The sequence below is a fragment of the Capricornis sumatraensis genome, chromosome 5 (genome assembly GCF_032405125.1).
Source record: "Capricornis sumatraensis isolate serow.1 chromosome 5, serow.2, whole genome shotgun sequence".
NCBI lineage: Eukaryota > Metazoa > Chordata > Mammalia > Artiodactyla > Bovidae > Capricornis > Capricornis sumatraensis.
Genome location: NC_091073.1, coordinates 18387675 through 18408904, shown reverse-complemented (window position 1 = coordinate 18408904; position 21230 = coordinate 18387675). Strand labels below are relative to the sequence as shown.

At 46.6% G+C, this 21230-nt stretch overlaps 1 protein-coding gene across 2 annotated transcripts in view; it reads left to right on the top strand.

Annotated features, from left to right (window-relative positions):
• The first annotated feature begins 12112 nt into the window (after positions 1–12112).
• The window catches only part of SLC25A13 (solute carrier family 25 member 13), a 229565-nt gene continuing 220447 nt past the window's right edge, over positions 12113–21230 (top strand). For both annotated transcript variants that reach the window (XM_068972557.1, XM_068972556.1), the window contains exon 1: positions 12113–12229. In XM_068972557.1, the coding sequence (XP_068828658.1) occupies positions 12215–12229 (15 nt within the window). In that variant the 5' untranslated portion in view covers positions 12113–12214. The remainder of the gene's footprint in view (positions 12230–21230) is intronic.

Genomic DNA, 21230 nt, shown 5'->3' with positions numbered 1-21230 from the left:
TGAGACATTTTGCATATACTTTTCCATACTAAAATCTCTGTGATCCAACGTGCTTTTTATCTTTGCAGCACATCTCAGTTCACACCAGCCACCTCTCAGGTGCCCAGAAGCCATGCGGAGCTTGTGGCTTTAGTATCAGACCTCAGAGGTCTGGAGAGATCTTTCCCTCTATAACTTCTGTCCCATGTCCCTTAGCTTAGGGCTTCCAAAAATGTAAATGCCTGGTGGTGGCTTTGGGGACTCCTCTAGGACAGCTATCTACATTTCGCCAGGGGCTTTGGAGGGACTTTCCTGTCACAGACCGTGCCACAGACCCCACGAGGGGGATCGGGGCCTTTTGTGGTTCTGCCACCCAGAGTAGGCACTCATTTGTCTGCCTGGTGAATCTTGCCTGGGTGGGGAATGATGCAAGCGGAGGTCGATTCCCATATTAAAGGACACTTGCAATGTGAATACAGAGGTCATCACTATCCTTAATCCACCCCTCCGATCATCACCGGAGTGATTAGCTTCCTCTTCTGCCTTAGTCTGAGAGTGACTATTTGCTGTCTGTCTGTCTGTCTAAATGAATCAGGACAAGCATGTTAGTGGTTGATTGAGCCTCTTCAGAATCAAGTGTGCCGATGTCATTGGTGAAACAATGAATCCTGGAGAGGGCAAGTGGCTTGCTCACAGTGACATGGCTGCTAAATGGCAGAGTTGGGTTGGGATTACGATCCAGACCTCCTGACTCTCATTCCATTATGTCAGGCCTCAGAGCACTGATTTTGGAGGTGTTGATGGAGCTCACATGTCAGGTCATTTACTAGGAGAAAGTTCCAGGATTTGCCCTGGAACTACAGGCCATGAGCCTGCCCCAGCTCAGTCCAGCCTCCCTTTTCTAGGTCACCTCTTCACACCACAGGTAAAAGAACAAACAAACAGTTACTCACTGTTCTGTGTGCTAAATCACTCAGTCGTGTCCAGCTCTTTGCAGCCCCATGGACTGTGGCCTGCCAGGCACCTCTGTCCATGGGAATTCTGCAGGAAAGAATACTGGAGTGGGCTGCCACGCCCTCCTCCAGGGGATCTTCCCGACCCAGGGATCGAACCCGCGTCTCTTACATCTCCTACACTGGCAGGTGGGTCCTTTACTACCAGGGCTATCTGTGTGGCTTGCTTACTCCCTGTGACAGGTGCCAAAAGGGCCAGAAACGGGATGCAGAGACTGGGAATAACAGGGAGGTTCCCGCTTCAGGTGGGAGGTTGGGGTAGGACCCCAGGGGCCTGAGGGAGGAGGAAGAGGATCTGGGCAAAGGGCTGGCAGAGCTCCAGGCAGAAGGAACAGCCAGTGCAGAGGCCCCAGGGCAAGACACGCTTAGCCTGTGGAGGAAGCGATGGCAGCCAGGAAGGGACGGGAGGACCTGAGAGGCAGCAGGGGCCATATTATTGGGAGCCTTACAGAGAAAACCTAGACATTCGGTTAGAGTTTGAGTCTTCTGCCTCTCTTGATATATGATGAGCTTCATTTTAATTTTAAATGTTGCTGTTTAAAGATCTTCTTCACCGTATTACGACCTTAAGAGAATTAGGTCTGCCACTCACAAGAGTCCGTAGGGGTTGGATGTGAGGACTTCTCTTCCTAACAGTGTATCTCTAATGGATTCAGGCAGTCGTAGCAGGAGGGAAGATGATAAAGCACCGCAAAGGCTGCTGGTCCTGGGGCTGGGCTTGGGTGTCCAACCGACAAACCAGTTCAGACATGAACGAGCTGGTTCAGTCTCTTCAAGTCAGAAGCAAACACCAACAGATTGTTCTTAAATACTCAAGTGCTTTCATGGTCTCTGCCTCACTAGAGTTTCAGTCTCCAGCTTTGAGAGCAGATTTTCCAATCTTTGCAGATTGATTGACCTTCCTTACTTCCCCCACATCTATACTTCCCTGCCTTTGGAAGATTCTGAGACACTAAGCCTGGGTATAACTCATCTTCATTTGGGTGACAGGATGCTCTTACAAGGAATAGCACAAGAACAGAATCATAACTACCACAGCTAGAAGGAATCTCCCAGGACAGCTGCTTTGACTCTCTCATTCTATTATTATTATTTGCAACATATTCTTATTTGCCATTTATATACATTCAATTAAATATCATGGCAACCTTGCAAAATGGATTTGTTTTTTTTTTTCTCTCTCTCTCTCTCTCTTTTACAGATCAGGAGACAGAGGCTCAGAGAGGTTGATAACTGACCAAGTGTTACAGAGCCTTAAATGGCAGAGCTGGGATTCAAATAGTCTGTCTGATTTCCCTGGTGGCTCAGTTAGTAAAGAATCTGCCTACAGTGTAGAAGACCTGAGTTCGATCCTGGTTCGGGAAGATTCCCTGGAGAAGGGAATGGTAACCTGCTCCAGTATTCCTGCCAGGGGAATCCCATGAACAGAGGAGACCCATGGGCTATAGTCCGCTGGGTTGCAAAGAGTCAAAGATGACTGAGCGATTAACGCTCACTGACTCATGCCAGCTGAAGCTAGTTAGACAGACAGACAGGATGATGAGGAAATGATAATAGCCAGTGGTAGAATATATTGGGTTGGCCAAAAGTTTCATTGGGGTTTTTTTCCTAATGTCCAAATGAACTTTTGGACCAACCCTATACACGCTTCAACTTTTCTCCATTTGATCAGCTGTAAGGAAGAATGGAAGAGAGAAACAACATCTGTATAGAGTTGTGCTCTTATTGCTTTGCTGTTCTTTTTATAAAAACATAGGTCTCATTAAACCAGTTTTGGTAAGATTGTCTTACTGAGCATCAGATTTCTTTCAAAAATTGTAGAATTCTTGATAGTTTGGGGACTTCTTGCAGAAGAAACTGCTGCGCTAGAAGCAATGCCGCAGGTGGGCAGGCCCGGAGAGCTCACTGTATGAATCTCTAGCTGCTGCTCCTCGCCGCTGCTCAGACACTGGGCGCTGGTGCATCTGCCTCTTCTGATATGTCCACCAGAGTATTCAGGGCCTCGCTGGTGGCTCAGATGGTAAAAGAATCTTCCTGCAATGCAAGAGACCTGGGTTCGATTCCTGGGTCAGGAAGATCTCCTGGAGAAGGGAATGGCAACCCACTCCAGTATTCTTGCCTGGAGAATCCCCATGGACAGATGAGCCTGGCAAGCTACAGTCCATGGGGTCACAAGGAGTTAGACATGACGACTTTTCACATTTTTCACTTTCCTGAATATACTGAGGGGCCAGGGCAGCCTGAGCTTCATTTGCCACTACTGTGAGTGGTTCGCTGGGCCCAGAGGACCTCAGGCAGATTCATGAGCAGAGGCTTGGACTTGATGCAAGACCCTGAGGTTTTCTGCCTCTGGGCTGTTGAAACTGGGCTCAATCTGTTTAAGGACGTTTGATGTAATTTCCCTTAGTAGTCAGTTTTGCTTCACTGGGATTGCAAGGACTATGGTGATAGGTACCAAATACTCTACTCTAAGATCTCTGGTTTCTGTAGATTTGCTTTACCAGTTAGAGCATTTTCAGAACAAGGTGTGTTAGGCAGAATAATAGCTCCCCAAAGATGTTCACAGGAGAAGGAAATGGCAACCCACTCCAGTGCTCTTGCCTGGAGAATCCCAGGGATGGGGGGGCCTGGTGGGCTGCCGGCTATGGGGTCACACAGAGTCGGACACGACTGAAGTGACTTAGCAGCAGCAGCAGCAGCAGCAAAGATGTTCACAAATCTGTACCCAGAACCCATGAATATGTTACATTCCATGGCAAAAGAGACTTAAGGTAGCAGGTGGAATTAAAGCTGCTAATTACTATGGGCTAAATTGTCTCTCCCACAAAAGTCATATGTTGAAATACCAATCCTCAGTGCCTCTGAATATGGCTGAATTTGGGAATATGGTATTTAAATTGGTAATTAACTTGAGGGAGATAATTATGGTGGGCCCTAATCCAATATGACTGGTGTCTTTGTAAGAAGAGAAGATTATGGGGAGGGAGGTGGCAGGGAGGTTCAAGAGGGAGGGGACATATGTATGCCTATGGTTGATTCATGTTGATGTATGGCAGAAATTGTCACAATACTGTAAAGCAATTTTCCTCCAATTAAAAATAAATAAATAAAACACACAAATGGATACATTAAAAGAAAAAAAAACAGAGATTAGGACACGGATATGCACACAGGGAAGGCCAGGCAGGAGATGGCCATCTATGACTAAGGAGAGAGGCCTCAGAAGAAATGAACCCTGCTGATTCGTTGATCTCAGACTTTCAGCCTCTGAAACTGTGAGAAAATAAGACATTGTTTAAGCCACCCAATCTGCGGTGCTTTGCTATGGCAACCTTAACAAACTAATCAATCGAGCATCATTGTCCATCAGGATAATCATTGGGAGTTTACGCCAGATTATCTGGGTGAACCTGGTGTAATTATGTGTGCTAAATTGTTCAGTTGTGTCTGATTCTTTGCGACCCCATGGACTGTACCCCACCAGACTCCTCTGTCCATGGGATTCTCCAGGCAAGAACCCTGGAGTAGGTTGCCATGCCCTCCTCCAAGGGATCTTCCCAACCCAGGGACAGAACCCACATCTCTTACGTCTCCTGCATTGGCAGGCAGGTTCTTTACCACTATTGCCACCTGGGAGGCCCAGTGTGATCATAAGGGTCCTTAAACGTAAAAGAGCAAAGAAGAGGAGATCAGAGTGATGTGATAGGAGATGAGTTGGACTTGCTGTTGCTGGCTTTGAAGATGGAGAAGAAGGGTCATGAGCCTGACTTCTAGAAGCTGTAAGTAAGGGAGTGGATTCTCTCTGAGCCTCCAGAAAGCCACCCAGCCCTGTTGGTTCCTTGATTTTACCCATTTTAGACTTCTGAACTGTAGAACTGCAAGATAAAAATTTATGTTGTTGTAGGCTTAAAAAAATTTTTTTTATTGAGTTTTATTTATTTACTTATTGGAAAATACCCTGATGCTTGGGAAGATTGAAGGCAGGAGGAGAAGGGGATGACAGAGGGTGATATGGTTGGATGGCATCACCAACTCAATGGACATGAGTTGAGCAAACTCCGGGAGATGGTGAGGGAAGCCTGGTGTGCTGCAGTACCTGGGGTCCCAAAGAGCCAGACATGACTTTCGCCTGAACAACAGCAACATCTGGGTGGGGACTTTAGTTCCTGCAGAAGAACTCAAAGGTATTATTATGTATATTCTTTCAGGGCTTCTCTGGTGGCTCAGACGGTAAAGCCTCTGTCTGCAATGCAGGAGACCCAGGTTCGATCCCTGGGTTGGGAAGATCCCCTGGAGAAGGAAATGGCAATCCACTCCAGTATTCTTGCCTGGAGAATCCCATGGACGGAGGAGCCTGGTAGGCTACTGTCCACGGGGTCACAAAGAGTCGGACACGACTGAGTGACTTCACTTCACTTCAGGAGGAACCAAGATTCTGCTCCAACCTGTCCTATTGTTTTCTGGCTGTTCCTCCATTCTTTCTTCATTCCCTCCCTTCCCTGATTAGCAACTATTTGAATCTGCCCTTTGGAACTCAGGGAAAGTTGAGGAGGCTGAATGAAGCCTATTCCTTATAAAGGAGAAACGGGGGACACAGAAAGGCTTTGTACCCAAGAGGGCCCCACAGGTGTTGCAGCAAGGGACACCCTTTCCAGGGCCCAAAAGGGGGTTCTTGTCTAATACTCAGGAGTGAATTGTCTGAGGACCCCCATGTGCTGACAAAACAAGAGACTTTATTGGGAAGGGGCCACCATGTGGAGAGCAGGAGGGTAAGGGAACCCTAGGAAGACTAATCTGCCACGTGGCTTGCAGTCTTGCATTTTATGGTAATGGGATTAGTTTCCAGGTTGTCTTTGGCCAATCACTCTGTCTCAGGGTCTTTCCTGTAGGCACATGCATTGCTCAGCCAATATGGATGCCAGTAAGGAGGATTCTGGGAGGTGGTAGGACACGTGGCATCTCCTTTTAACCCTTTCTGAACTCTTTTGGTGGTGGTGACTTGTTAGTTCCAGGTTCCTTACCAGGACCTCCTGTCATAAAATAATTCACACAAATGGTTACTATGGGGCCTGGCTAGTGTGGGTGGTTTCAGCCAGGATGTTTCCCCTAACAGAGGGTCCTGTTTGGTGTCAATACACCAAAATTTCAAGCCTGGTCTGTATAACACAATAAAGTATGAGGCATGAGACTTCCTTCAGTATGGTTTGAACATCTGCTGTACTCATTCCATTAGAACTGTCTGTACTCATATAGTTGGATCTCCAAAATATTCCTACTGTTTAATTACTTGCCTTCTTGTCAGTGTTGTAAAGGAATTGGGGATATTATTCTTGTGAAATGGTGGCTGGAGTAAAGTATTGGGAAGTGCAAATGCTCTGGTCTAATATCTTCACATAGGAAATTCAGAATATGCCCTACAATTGTGGACAAAACCAAATCATCAAAATGCCTTAATTTAAACTCCTACTCATTGCTTCTGTGGGATAACGTTCTTCAATTTTTATTGGTCTTGGTGCCCCAGGCATACGAGTTTCTATTTCCAATGCATGCATTAAACAAATAGGTGAGTGCCTTGTTTAATGCAAGCAGTATTATAATATCCTGGATATGAACTAATAGAGATGCAATCCCTGTTTTCATCCCAATATGGGGAGGCAGACAGTAAACTAATAAATGTATGGCCAGGTGATAAGGGATAGATAGGATGAAATGCTAACAGCAGGTGAGTGGAGGTGGCAGGCATCTCTGATATGGTGACATTCAACAAAGACTTGAATGACAGATTTGTGAGCTCTCTCAAGTCCCAGGACTGTGTCTTTTTCACTTTTGTTTCTGTGCCAGGGTCAAGTCCTTATAGTGTAGGGCAGGGAAACTGTTTAATACTAGATTGTAAGACTGTGTTGGCAGAGGCAGTGATGGTCAGCGTGCATCCCAGGGAGGTATGAATGAGGTACATTACCCCATGGGTGCTGGTCAGTGATAGCCATGTGCTCAATCTTACTGAAGAGTTCATTGTGCTCTTGGGACATGGAGCAGTCATATTACTCTTCAAGCTGAGAGCTTTTGAGGGTACTATGTGCCATCTGTCACCCCAATCTCAATTGAAGATACTTTACCAATAAACCTTCGAGGCTAGCGACTTGACTTGAAATTGGACATGTGTATTCACCCCCAAATTTGTAGTGGCTGTATCAGATTTTAGAGGCTTTCTTTGACTCTCACAAAGTTCTGTGTACCTTGAGTACTTGTGAATCTAATTATTTATCACTAAATCGGGGTATTTGGCTATCTGACCAGGACACAATGAAGCCGTTATTCCTTTTCCCCAGCAGACCCCTGGTAGTTGCTAATATGGCCCCTTATTCCATTCTGGGGTAAATTTCAATGCTTACAACTTTGTATTTGGTGAAACTGAGGTCCCCCTGTGTTCTGCTGAGGTGGGGGCAGGTGTCCCCGGGCTTGTATACTTGCTCTTCTCTCAGAACCTAGTTGTTCAAGGCCTTGCTTTCAGAGCCTGGGCTCTCAAAACTTGGGGATTTGTTTGCAAGCACAGTTACTCAAGGTGTCCTGTCTCCTCATCCTTACTCTCTTCCTCCCTCCCCTACCTTCCCTCTAACTCTAAAAATGTTGACACAGCTTTTCTCCTTTGGTTCTACTAAGAAGCTAGATCATGTTCATTTCCGACCTACTTTCTGCCCATGCTCAGGAAAGGCTTATCATGCTTGATTTGACACTTGGAAGGATCCCAAAGACAGATGACTGCAACAGAGGGATTCTCTGTCCTTGAGCTGGCGAGACTCAGCTGCAACCGCAGAACTTGGGAGCCCTTGATTTACTTATTTCATGGTGCTCCTTTCACTCTGTCACACATGTTCTTTACCATCCCTAGCATTACTTTTGCAGCAAGCCACCCACACAAAAGATCATTATTATAATTCTCAGTTATATGCCCAAACTTATTGGTAGATGAGGCAGTTTGCAAGCATTCTCGCAGGATACCCTTTCCTGCAGTCTAATCTAGCAAGATGCTCATAGGGAGAGTGGTGCCTTTTGTATGCTTGTTTGCTTTAGCGGAGCTAGGGAAAACCAGATGGTTTAAAGGGCACGGTCAAGGGGCATGTTCAAAGCACCGCCACTCTGAGGAAGGTGAAAGCTCAGAACAGGACACACCACTCACTCTTCTGAACCCCAGGGCTTGAGCTCATGTTGTCAACCCTCGAGTTTCACCATGGTTTGGATTGCCGCTTTCCCAACAGGCCATGTTGGCATCTGGTACAACAACATGTAGGTGGCTTTGGGCTCTTTATCTGTTTCCTTGGGCTCCCATAATAAAGTTCCACAAACTCGGGGGGCTTCAAACAACAGAATTGTATTCTTTCTTGGTTCTGGAGGCTAGAAATCCCTAATTAAGGTGTTGGCAGGGCCATGGGCCCTCTTGACACTCTGGTTAGCATCTCTTCTTGCCTCTTCTTAGCTTCTGGTGGTGGCTGTTGCCCCTTGGTGTCCCCTGGCTTGCAGCTGCATCACTCTTGTCACTGCCTTTACGTCACGTGGTTCCTCCTGGTGTGTTTCTGTGCCTTCTTATAGGGATACCAGTCACGGTGGGTTAAGGGCCCACTGTACTCTAGTATGACCTCATCTTTGCTAATTACCTCTTCAGTTTCAAAATTAGTCATTTTCTGAGGTCATGGTGATTAGGACTGGAGGGAGACACAACCCATAACAGGGCCCCTTCAGTCAAAATTCAGCGCCAGCTACTTTTCAGTGGGAGGGAAGAGGGTGGTCTGGGGATAGGGACAAGAATGGCCCGAATCACTTATCAGGAGGGCGGCTGTCAGGACAAGACAAAGCAGCAGGTGACTGGTCAACTTACACTTCATCCTCTCAGATGATGTTTCCCATTGTTGATAGGTCATGTGGAGGACAGGGAGCCTCCTTCAACATTTCAGGGCTTGTGACAGTTTAATTTTTCAAAAGTCTCATATTTTCTAGAGGAATTCTAGGAGGGAGAAAGCTTAATTGACTGAGTCTGACTCCAACTGTAAGTGGAAATACACTTTTATTCATATGTGGTGATATCTGCATCCAGAGTGTGGTAGGTTTGGTAGGTAGACGAACGGTTCCCCCAGATGTCTGCATCCTAATATGTGGAGCCTGCTGGTGCTACTGCTGCTAAGTCGCTTCAGTCATGTCCGACTCTGTGCGACCCCATAGATGGCAGCCCACTAGACTCCCCCGTCCCTGGGATTCTCCAGGCAAGAACACTGGAGCGGGTATCTGGAGCCTATATTACCTTATATGGCAGAGACTTGTTTTGCAGATGCCCTTGTGTTAAAGATATGGAGGTAGATTATCCTGGCTTATCTGGGTGGATCCCAAATGCCATCGTCAGTGTCCTTAGGGCTTCTCTGGTGGCTCAGACGGTAAAGCATCTGTCTGCAATGTGGGAGACCTGGGTTCAGTCCCTGGGTTGGGAAGATCCCCTGCAGGAGGTCATGGCAACCCACTCCACTATGCTTGCCTGGGGACTCTCATGGATAGAGGAGCCTGGCGGGCTGCAGTCCATGGGGTTGCAGAGAGTCAGAGGCTACTGAGCGACTGAGCACAGCACAGTGTCCTTATGAGCGGGGGGCAGAGGAAGATCACAGCAGAAGAGGAAATGTGAGGGAAGCGGAGTTCAGAGAGATGTTTGAAGAGCTGGCTTTGAAGATGGAGGAAGGGGCCATGGGCCCCCTGGAAAAGGCAAAGAAGCAGATACTCCCTTGAACCTTCTGGAGGGAACCCAACCCCTCCACCTTCGTTTAGCCCCTTAGGACTCATTCTGGAATTCTGAATGGGAAGAGAATAAACTTGTTACTGTAAACCACCCAGTATGTGTTTGCTTTGTTAAAGTGGACATTAAAAAAATTACATACAGTATGAGTCCTGTATTTAAATTAAAAAAAAATGACTCTCTACGTGAACACATAAAGACATCATTTTGAATAATATAACAGTAATATGTTAATAGTGGCTAACTCTGATACAAGAAATATGAGTGACTGTCATTAATATGATTTTCTGAGATTTCCAGAAAACATACATTTAAATTTTTTAAAAGTTCACTGTATTATAAACAGAGACTTCAGTGATGCCCTTTAAAATAGTATACAGTATATGATGTGATCTTGGTTACATGAGATTGTATTTTCTCTGCATTTTAAAAACTCTTTACAGCAGCCAGGACCACCCCTGTGCATGAGCCGTAGACTTGTCCCCTGCTATCCTTTTCGCTATCATTTCTCCTGGTTTTGCTTTTGTCTCTATTTTTTTTCTATTGCCTATTGAACACATTCGAGTTGTTCTAGTCTTTGTTAAACCTCTTGAGAATCTCTTAATCAATCACTCCCTTTTGAAATGTTTGCCTTTTACAGTATAATTTGTGTGTTTCACATACATTCTCCTTACAGAGAAGAGGCACACACTTCAAAACACTCCTGTATTACTGATGTATTACCTGTTATCTCTGGCGTCTTTCCAGCATCTACACCAGTGCCCAATGTGCAAGACAGGGTGACTTCCTTTCTCTCTCCTACCCCCACATATTATCAGTCACCACACTGACTAATTTTACCTCCTGTTCCTTCCTCTAGCCCTATCCCATCTCTGGTTTCATGTCCTCAGTCCGTCTTATCTGAACATCCCAACAGTGTGGCCTTACCCCGTCCTCCACACCTCAAGCAGGATCCATCAATACTGTAATCCTGGCCACGCCACCTCCCTTAAAGCCCTTCAGTTAAGGCGCACACCCTTCACCATGGCACCCAGCACCCACCATGAATGGTCCTAACCTGCCTCTTCTTCCACGAGTTCCACAGCTCCTTATCTTTCATGACCCATCACTTTCATAACTTGTTTTGTTTCCTCAGTAATTTCTGGGCCTCCTCTCCTCCTTGTTTTCTCTGGCTGGAAAACCATCCCCCTCCACTTTACTGGGCTAATTCACAGCCACTTTAGTGCATTCAGCCTAGGCATCATCTCCTCTAAGAGGTTTCCCTAGTCTTCAGGGGTCCCATAGTCCTTGGGTAGAGGTTGCTGCCTTGACAGGTTATATGGACGTTAAGTGTTTCTGTACCAGCTTTTCCATTAGTCCTTAAGCTCTTTAAAGGCTGGGACCATTTCTCAAGTCATTTTGGTGTTCCTAGCACCTAACACAGTGCCTGGCAACTAGCAGGCACTCAATCAGTGTTAATTAATGAAAATGACTGGTAAAAAACACTTTTGTTGCTAGGTTATATCCATAATCTACAAAACATTTAAAGCCCTTTTCACTGACCACCATTGCCTTAATTATAAATTTTGGTAGCAAAGGTAACTGAATGAAATTCTTATGAAGAGAAAGACCTCTGGGGGTTACACATTCTATTTTTACATTTAAATTTAACCTGTTTCTTTCACAGGGCCTATTTTTTTTTGGGGGGGGGTGGGTTTCTTTGATCTCTGCCATCCTACTATGTAGGGTGAAAATGAAGTGGCCCCAGCACATGTAAGTTCTGCACTTATACATACAACCGTTTGGTACTTCGAGTTGGCTAGATTTCATCTAAAACTAGGTTTGCCAGAGACACTACTTTCCTATTTACCATCGACTAGTCAATGCTTCAGGATCTCTTAAATGACATCCCCCCCACCCCAGAGGGGAGCCCCTCTGAAAGGGAACCGCCAGGGAACACCTGGATAAACCTGGGACCTAGTGTCGTTCTCAACTTCCCCAGCTGTGTGCCCCGCCTGTGGGTCTGGAGGCCCTGGAGCAGCCCCTGGGAGCAGCCGAAGCCAACTGCTTCCCTCGCGAGGCCACCTGCTCGCAAAAGTCGGTCGTGAACCCCGCCACCGCCTGCCGGGCCCCCGCTGCAGAGGTCGCCCTGCTGGACAGCGCAGCCGGGGTCACGTGCGCGGGGCCAGTCCGCCGCCCCCAGACCCGGGCCCGCCCCGCAGCAGGGCAGAGGCCGTCCGGATCACGCGCGCCCGGGCAGCCCCGGCCAGGCCCAGCCAATGGGCTGGCAGCGCCCGCATGACCCGCGCCGGCAGGAGGGCGTGGGGAAGCAGGCCGGGCGCGCACGCTGCCGGGCTGTATCGCCGCCCTCGCCGCCGTCGGGACGGGAAGTGAGCCGCCCAGGTCCGCAGCGCCGGCGAGCCAGTGAGAGCGTCCTGCAGCCCGCAGCTGCCCGCACCCAGGGCGAAGCATGGCGGCCGCCAAGGTAAGCGTCGGCCGGGGGCCGCGAGGGGCCCTGGCGTTCACGTGCTCGGTTGGTGCAACAGGGAAAGGAAACAGAAAGGGGCGCACGGCGGCTGTTCCACCTTGCAGCAGCGGGAGGACGGAGGTCGCCGTCCCTCCCGGCCAGCACAAGCGGCGATTGCGGGGCCCAGGGCCCGAGGGCCCGGCCTTGCAGCGGAAACTTTGCCGGCTGGACCCTCCCACTTGGCCGGGACTGGGAGTCGGTGCCTGGCGGGCGCGCGGCGGGCTGAGCCGGTGAAGAGCGGGCGCGATGGCGTCCCGGGGTGGGAGAGGGCTCCGGGTCAGCAGGTCCCCTCGGCCACCCCAGCGCGCTCCTGCTCGTGACCCCGGTTGTGGCTGACCCGAGCTGCTTCCCGGGGGCACCGCCGGCGCCGAAGCATGATCCTATTAGGTTTCAAAGGCTCCGCCCTCCCGCGGCTGGGGAAGTCACCTTGACTTCCGTTTTGGAGACTGTTGGAGTTGGCCAGCGCGCGTGTGCATAAAAACTCCAGAGTACCTCCCCTCCCCACGCCCCCACTTCTCATCCTTCTCTCTGCTCTGAGCATCTGACAACACTTAACACACCGGCCTCTGAGCGTTTGAGAGGCTTCTTTATAGAAATGACAAAACAGATTGTCCTGCGAGCCTGTAACTCCTGTGAAGTTCTACTTAAAAGGAGTTCTGCGTAATGGTACTCATTCACTAACCCAGAGAAAGGCAACTCCGACAGCTTGACCTTTCCTCTTTCACCGTTTCTTGAAACCTGGGCACCATTTCAGTCTCTTTGGACTCCATTTCAACTTTTTTGGCAGAATACCATATTTAGTCCCAATCACTTGACTCATTGGAATTTATTGCTTTTAATTTTAAGTTCACGAAGGCAGCCCTTTAATCAAGCCTATACAACTTCCTAGCTCATTTTAAGTGTCGTGAACTTAAATATACCCAACATTTCAGACATTTGTCCTTAATCAAAACTCTGTGATAACCCTCAAGAGGAAAACATGGCCAACACATCATATTCCTATTTATTCGTGCAAACTAATCACATTTGCAATGGAAATTGTAAGCAGACAAATATATTTAAATACTGTTCTATGACTTAAGTTTCTCCAGGCCTCCCCAACTCTGCAGGCTTTTCGGAGTTCCTAGATTATGTGGCCTGAGTGGCCCTTTTCTTTTCTATAATTACTCCAGGTTCCATCCTAAGAAGGGCACTCTGAGTATACATGAGCAGACACATGTACATATACAACTGTTTTAGGTAGATTCTCTGAGAATCACTGGGATTCATTTTTGGAGCCTACATTTAGCCCTTTCCAACCTAACAACTTTTGACCTTTTCTTTGCATTAAATTTACATGCAATCAGAGTACCAGGGAACAATTATGTTCCCTCCAGGTCACCTCTTTCAGGAGAGTAGGCGGGAGTAGATACCCATACTTGACTTTTACTTCTGTAGATGAATTAAATAATTTTACTTAATTTGGAGATAGAGTGAGGAACTTAAATGGAGGAGTGGGCATGTAGATGGAGTATAATACTGATTAACTAGTATGAAATAACATAAATGACCTGGAAACAGGCTTAACTTTGGGGTTGTATTTTTATTAAACTGTCACATCATATCAATAAGGGCAGTTGAATTTTAGCCAAGTAGTGCGAGTCAGGGAAAATGAATCATTTCATTTTTACTCTTTGCGAACTTATGTTTTTATTTATTTATTCATCTAAACTTGCCTCTTTTAAGGATTTCTTACGGCTGACATCATATATACATATATTTATAAACCAACAAGACATGTCAAAATCAAGTCAGAGTAGATGAGAAAAACAGAAAGAAGGCAAAGTAAGATGAAACAAGGACTAAGGTTAATAGACAAAAAGGATGTAGGTACTTGCTAGAGGTGACTGAACCTTCTAGCAGCCAAAGCAAAGAGGAAGTGATCAGTGAGGTCAGTTACTTGGGAGAGAGGTCCCCTTTTTCTGCTCTCTGAGGGCAGTTTCTCCCCATCTCTTTTTATAAGCAGTGCGCAAACTGCATTCAGAACTACCTCATAACCACAAACACATGTTTGTGGATTCCATAAGGCCATTTCTTACAGTGTCTCTCATTCTAACACAAGGGCAGTGCAGTAAATGTAGTTTTTGTGTGTGTGTGTGTTAGTTGCTCAGTCGTTTCTGACCCTGCAACCCCATGGACTGTAGCCCGCCAGACTCCTCTGTCCATGGAATTCTCCAGGCAAGAATACTGGAGTGGGTTGCCATTCCCTTCTCCAAGGGATCTTCCCAACCCAGGCATTGAACCCGGGTCTCCTGCATTGCAGGCAGATTCTTTACCATCTGAGCCACTAGGGGGGCCTAATTGTAGTCTTAAAAGGTCTCCAGGTGAGCTGTGCTGGTCCGCCTTAGTCCAGGAATGCCCCTTATTTATTACCTTTGGACGCTCCTTGATTTTGTTCACTACTAGGCAGTGCTGTGCAGCCTGTTAAAGGCCATGCTCTTTGCTTTTTCTTGGAGCACAGATATTCCATATTGAACACAAATCCATAGACTTAGCAATCTTATCTAGGGATGGGATTGACATCCCCTCTTAAAACTTGAGGAGCCTGTCTAGGGAGAGAATCTCATCTCAATGGAGTGTCTAAGAAATTGGGCCCAGAATCTGAAACTCAATACTTGTAGGTGAATTCCAGCACTCACTGTGGTGAATCATTTGAATATTTAAGCCAATTTGATATTTTCTGGATGAATTTAGCCACACCTAGCAATTTGTTGTTCACTTGACCACTTACTTATTCTTAATTTTTTTGATTATTGGCCCAAGTAAGGATAGTGCCATAACAAAAGCTAATAGGAGCATCAGAGAAGGAGCCTGTTTCCCTCCCGGGGGAGGGGGGTGGGGAAGGGAGGACTTCTCCAAGGTAGTGGTGGTTCAGAAGGAGTGGTTGGAGGAAGAGGGGAGGTCACACCAGGGACAGGAAACAGCAACTGAAAGGCAGAGAAGTGAGAGCACCTGCTGCATTTAGGGGATAACAGGTAATAAATTGAATAGGAGAGTAGCTGACACCGTTTACTAGATGTGAGATTTGGTTCTTTAAAAAAAAAATTTCATTAATTATTTTTGTCTGTACTGGGTCTTTGTTGCTGCACTTGGGCTTTCTCTAGTTTCAGTGAACGGGGGCTACTCTTCGTTGAGGTGCATGGCTTCTCGTTGCACTGGCTTCCCTTGTTGCAGGGCATGAGCGATAGGGCATGTGGGTTTTAGTTGCGGTGCAAGAGCTTAGGTGCCATGAAATATGTAGGATTCCTGGACCAGGGATGGAACCTGTGTCTCCTGCATTGGCAGGTTGGATTCTTAACCACAAGAGAAGCCCAAGTATCAGTATTAAGGGAGGTAATAATGAAAAGCATTATTAAATGAGTTAATAAGACTTAATGATAAGCATTAACAAGACTGTTATTGGCCAAAGTACTGGAGTTTCAGCTTTAGCATCATTCCTTCCAAAGAAATCCCAGGGCTGATCTCCTTCAGAATGGACTGGTTGGATCTCCTTGCAGTCCAAGGGACTCTCAAGAGTCTTCTCCAACACCACAGTTCAAAAACACCAATTCTTCGGCGCTCAGCCTTCTTCACAGTCCAATTCTTACATCCATACATGACTACTGGAAAAACCATAGCCTTGACTAGACGGACCTTTTTTGGCAAAGTAATGTCTCTGCTTTTGAATATGCTGTCTAGGTTGGTCATAACTTTTCTTCCAAGGAGTAAGCATCTTTTAATTTCATGGCTGCAGTCACCATCTGCAGTGATTTTGAAGCCCCCCAAAATAAAGTCTGACACTGTTTCCACTGTTTCCCCATCTATTTCCCATGAAGTGATGGGACCAGATGCCACCTCATGTGAAGAGCTGACTCATTGGAAAAGACTTTAATGCCGGGAGGGATTGGGGGCAGGAGAAGAAGGGGATGACAGAGGATGAAATGGCTGGATAGCATCGCTGACTCTATGGACGCGAGTCTGAGTGAACTCCGGGAGTTGGTGATGGACAGGGAGGCCTGGTGTGCTGCGATTCATGGGGTCGCAAAGAGTTGGACACGACTGAGCGACTGAACTGAATGGGCTTCCCTGGTAGCTCAGCTGGTAGAGAATCCGCCTGCAATGCAGGAGACCCCTGTTCAATTCCTGGGTTGGGAGGATCCCCTGCAGAAGAGATAGGCTGTGACTTGGGCTTCCCTTGTGGCTCAGCTGGTAAAGAATCTGCCTACAGTGCGGGAGACCTGGGTTTGATCTGTGGGTTGGGAAGATCCCCTGGAGGAGGGCATGGCAACCTACTCCAATATTCTTGCCTGGAGAATCCCCATGGACAGAGGAGCCTGGCGGCTACAGTCCACGGGGTCGCAATGAGTCAGACATGACTGAGCAACTAAGCACAAGACCTATTATATAAGCATTAATAAAATTGTTAAAGACCTTTAACGTTCTTATATGTTATAAACTGTCGTTTCTGGTTTATAGATGAACACTCTGGACACCAAGGGGTGATGTAAGTGGCCTAAGACCTGAGAATTAAAAAGAAGTTGGGGTTCAGATCAGCCAGCCTGGCTCCAGAGTCTGTGCTCTTCGCCTGTCCACCAGACTGTCTGCCTGGTAGTTTAGCATCCTGGGGAGTAGCGTTTATGGGCAGGGGAGATGACTTGGGAGGGGAAATTAGATGCCTCTTTTTTCTTCAGACTTTTATTTTGGTCTTGTAACTAAACCAGACTTTTATTTTTGAGAACCACTTCCACAGTACTTACTGTGTGCCAGGCACTTTCCCAAGCACTTTACAAATAATAATTCCATTACTCTTCATAATACAAAGCAGCAGCTGTGGTCTGCTTTTGTCCTCATTTTACAGGTGGGAAAACTGAGTTGCAGAGAGGTTAAGTAGTTTCCTCATGGTTGTAGAGAGAATAAGCTCTGCAGCTTGGATTTGAAACCTGGCATTCTGTGCTCCGAGTCTCTGCCTTACCTTCCTAGGCCTTAAGAAGAGTTCTATTTGCATATGAGAATTCACATACTAACAATTATGGACATATGTATCCTCCCAATCCAATGGTTTGTATCTATAGAACGCGTTGGCACTCAGTATATGCTTGGTGGGTTTCCCAGGTGGTGCTAGTGGTAAAGAACCTGCCTGCCGATGCAGGAGACAGAAAAGATGGGGGTTCGATACGTGTGTTGGAAGATCCCCCCGGAGGAGGGCATGGCAACCCACTCCAGTATTCTTGCCTGGAGAATCCCATGGACGGAGGAGCCTGGCAGGCTGCAGTCCAGTTGCAAAGAGTTGGACACGACTGAAGTGAGTTAGCATGCATGCACACACATACGCTTGATTTTTAAGTGGCTTTCGAACAAGATTGCGTAGTTCAGAAATTGTCACATGCCTTTTTTAAAAAACAGCTCTGTTGAGACATAGGTCGTATGCCATACAAGTCACCCATTTAAAGTGTAGGTGTTAGTGGTGTTCTGCATGTTCACGGAATTGCACAGCTGTCACCTGTTCATATACCAGGTAGAAATTTTAATCCAGTGTTCACTAATTAGGACTTGGGCTATATATTTGACCTCTGTGTTTTTCATGCTTCTCATTGATAGTAATACCTTCTTCTGAGATTGGTTATTGAGGATAAAATGTGATTGAGTTTATTAAGGATATTCTTCAGGTTGAAGGTTTTCTTTCCCTTATGGTAAAAACTGCTAGGTATTTGGTGGTATGATACTGTTATGATAAAACAGACCAGTTTTTGTACTGGGCAGGAAGGAAAGACTGTGTGAGTCGTTTTTATGCTGCCATGATGTTGGTAAGTTTCTGTGCTTCCACCGATGTTTGGATTTAGAGTTTTTTAAATTGATGGCCCTGGATTGGCCTTCGGTTTACATAACACAGTGTTCCTTACTCCTCCCTTCATTAATCCTGTTCCCTTTTACCAGATGAAGAAATGGAGTCCTAGGAAGGGCTGTAATTGGTCCTGTAATCGAAACTCCTTTGCTTTTTGCACTGTTGTAGACCAGGGGTTCCAGTACATTGTAGTCCTCTCTATGGAGATAAAAGTGCTGATGCCTGGGTCTCACCTAGAGGGTCTGATTCAGTTAGACTTAGGTGTGGCCTGAACCCCAGGGTTTCTTGAATGCTCTCCAAGTGAGTCAAATATGCTTCTGAGGTTGCCAGCCACAGCTCTAGGCTGCTTTTCCTGCTCTTTGCTTCATTTGATCCTCTGGTGGTTCCTTGGAATAAGGAAGGAATGCAGTGAGAGCAATGTAAATCCCTAATCCCCAGTGTGTCATTTCAGAGGAAGGATATGCGGGGATCCCTACAAGTTCTTTCTTGACAAGCTTTTTCCAGTCCTGCCCCATTTCACCGTCGTGCTTAGGCATCAAGTTTATATAGTTTGTAATTATCCTAGAATATAGGTTTTATCACCAAATTGATGGAAAGCTCCTTTTATCTCCAGTGAAGTCTTGTTGGCTTTCTTTATCAGCGTAGGTGCTTGTAGGGGAAATGTTACAAAGAGGACTTGTAACGCTGGTCTTGCAGCCTTTTTCCTGGCTAACCTAGTTGGGTGCCCACGTGTTGTCTGTGTTGGGTCACAGGGCTCTACAGGTGTTGTTTAGCATATAGAGAGCTGGGGGTGAGGAGAGGGGTGGGAAGTGCTGAAAGCTGGTGTGCAGGGTAAGAAGATCCAGCCGGTCTTCTTGGATAGCAAGTTCTTTTGTAAGATTGCTGGAGGAACTCCTGACTCCTCCCGCCTCTTTGACCTTTTGTCCTGTGAGCAGCCTCTGCTTTTGTTGAGCTACAGGGAAGCATGCCTGCCTGTGTTGCCCACTGTCTGCAAGGTTTAGGTCTGCTGAGCATGGTCCGTTCCTACTCCCCCTGCTTGGCATTTGCTGCCTCATAAGCACCTATCCTTCCCGCCATGTTTGCTTGGATGCCTTTGGGTGGGTCTTGGAACAGAGGCATGTGTGAGCCTGCTGGTGTTCTTGCTTCTTGGGCGTAAGGAGGACATGCCCTTGGCACAGTGATGTAATTCCCTTGGCACAGTACTTAAGAGCAACCGAGCAAACCCTGTTTTCCATGCCCATCTGACCAGACCCTCTTGTTGGATCAAGTCGACCCCATCAATGGTGGCTCTGGTCTCCTAGCTCAGAATTATCCCCAGTGACTGACTTGGAGAGTGGTGGTCTGGTTTGTTGGTTGGAAACATTTAAAAGATGGAGCACTCATGCTTACCATTTCCTTTGGGAATTTGCTGTGTAGCTGCATGAGTGAAAATAGGCCTGGATGGTTCCTTTTGACTTTAGGTGCTGACAACATAGCAAAGTTGGCAGTGTTGAAATTCTTAGCAATTCAACCTAAATAAACCACTCTATTTAATGACTGTTATTAGGCTAGTAGCTTTGTCTTGATTTCCACATGTAGTCACAGTTTCCACATGTTTTCCCTGAAAACTGTTGACTTGATATCAAAGTCAGATATTTCAAGATCCACTTACTATTTTATGGTAAAATATCTTTTGCATAAGACGGTACAATTTGTAAGAAAATTGTCCAAGTAAGTGTAGGGGAAGAGAAAGTTTCCCTCAGTTCTCTTAGGGTTCCTGGCTGGAACTGAAAATTAAAATGACAAGGACAGATGAACAAAAGAAGAGCATACACATTTTGTGGAATTTTTGTGTGTGCCTGAGAACCCGCGCAAGAAGTGAAAGTGACCAGAGCACAAAGCTTTAAAATCCTTTGGACGGTGAAAAATGAATTTGTAAAGAGGTGACAAGACAAAGGGGTTCGCACTAGGGTTAGTAAATGGTGAAGAAGTAACTGGGAAGATAAGGGTGAGTTAAACAAGGTCTGTGTGTGTGTGCGTTTCTCAGTCCTAAATTGCCCATCTTTGGTGAGAAGGTTGTCTTCCCTCCTCCTGGTACAGGGTACTCTCTGCAGGGGAGTTTATGACCTGTTTCAGGAAAGAAGGTGGGGTTGGGGGGAAGGTCAGAGTGACGTTCCCCTTTCTGCTGTTTTCTTTAACTCCTTCAGCTTGAGATACTGAATGCACCACATTTTGAGGACGCATGTCCTGAACCTTGTCATAAGTCTGATTTGAACGGGGTTTTTAGACCTAAGTGCACAGTTAGTAGTTTTTCTGAGTTTGACATGATTTGTATCCGTCCGACCCTGAGCACGGTTGTAGTCCGAGATGCAGAGAACCCCCAGCTGCTCAGTCAGCACCACTGTCTCAGTTGGGAAAAGCCTCAAGAACTTTTTTTAATCAGTAGCTCTGGTTGAGTGAGAGAGCTTTGGACTGGAAAGCAGGAAAACCCAGGTTACCAGTCCAGTGCTTCCGCTGATGGTGAGAACATAAAGTCTGACTTCTCTGGTGCTCAGTGTCCCCCCTGTGGAAAACAAGGCCTGTGATGAGCAAATGAGATATAATGTGGGAAAGCATGTGAGGTCTATGAACTGCTGTAGAACTGTCAAGTGGTATCTATTGGAGACTGTGGGACATTTCCACCGAGCCGAAAACTGGGGACGTAATAATAGATATTACTTGGGTCTTCCCAGGTTTGCTCAGTGGTAAAGACTCCACCTGCCAATGCAAGACCCAGGTTCAATCCTTGGGTTGGGAAGATACCCTGGAGGAGATGGCAACCCATTATAGTATTGTTGCCTGGGAAATCCCATGGACAGAAGAGCCTGGTGGATTATAGTCCATGGGGTTGGAAAGAGTCGGACACGACTGAGTGAGCACACGCACAGATATTATTTGACCTGCTTGAACAGAAGATGGTGTGCTTCCTTAAGCTCGTGATCTACTAAGTAGTCATCTAGTAATGGCTAGGCAGTCTGTCTGCTTCAATAACCAAATTCTCTTTAGTGGTCTTCCTGGAGCCTGGCGATTGGAAGTTTATGGTCCAAGGATGAAGAGCATTGGTTTTACGCAGGAGCTTGT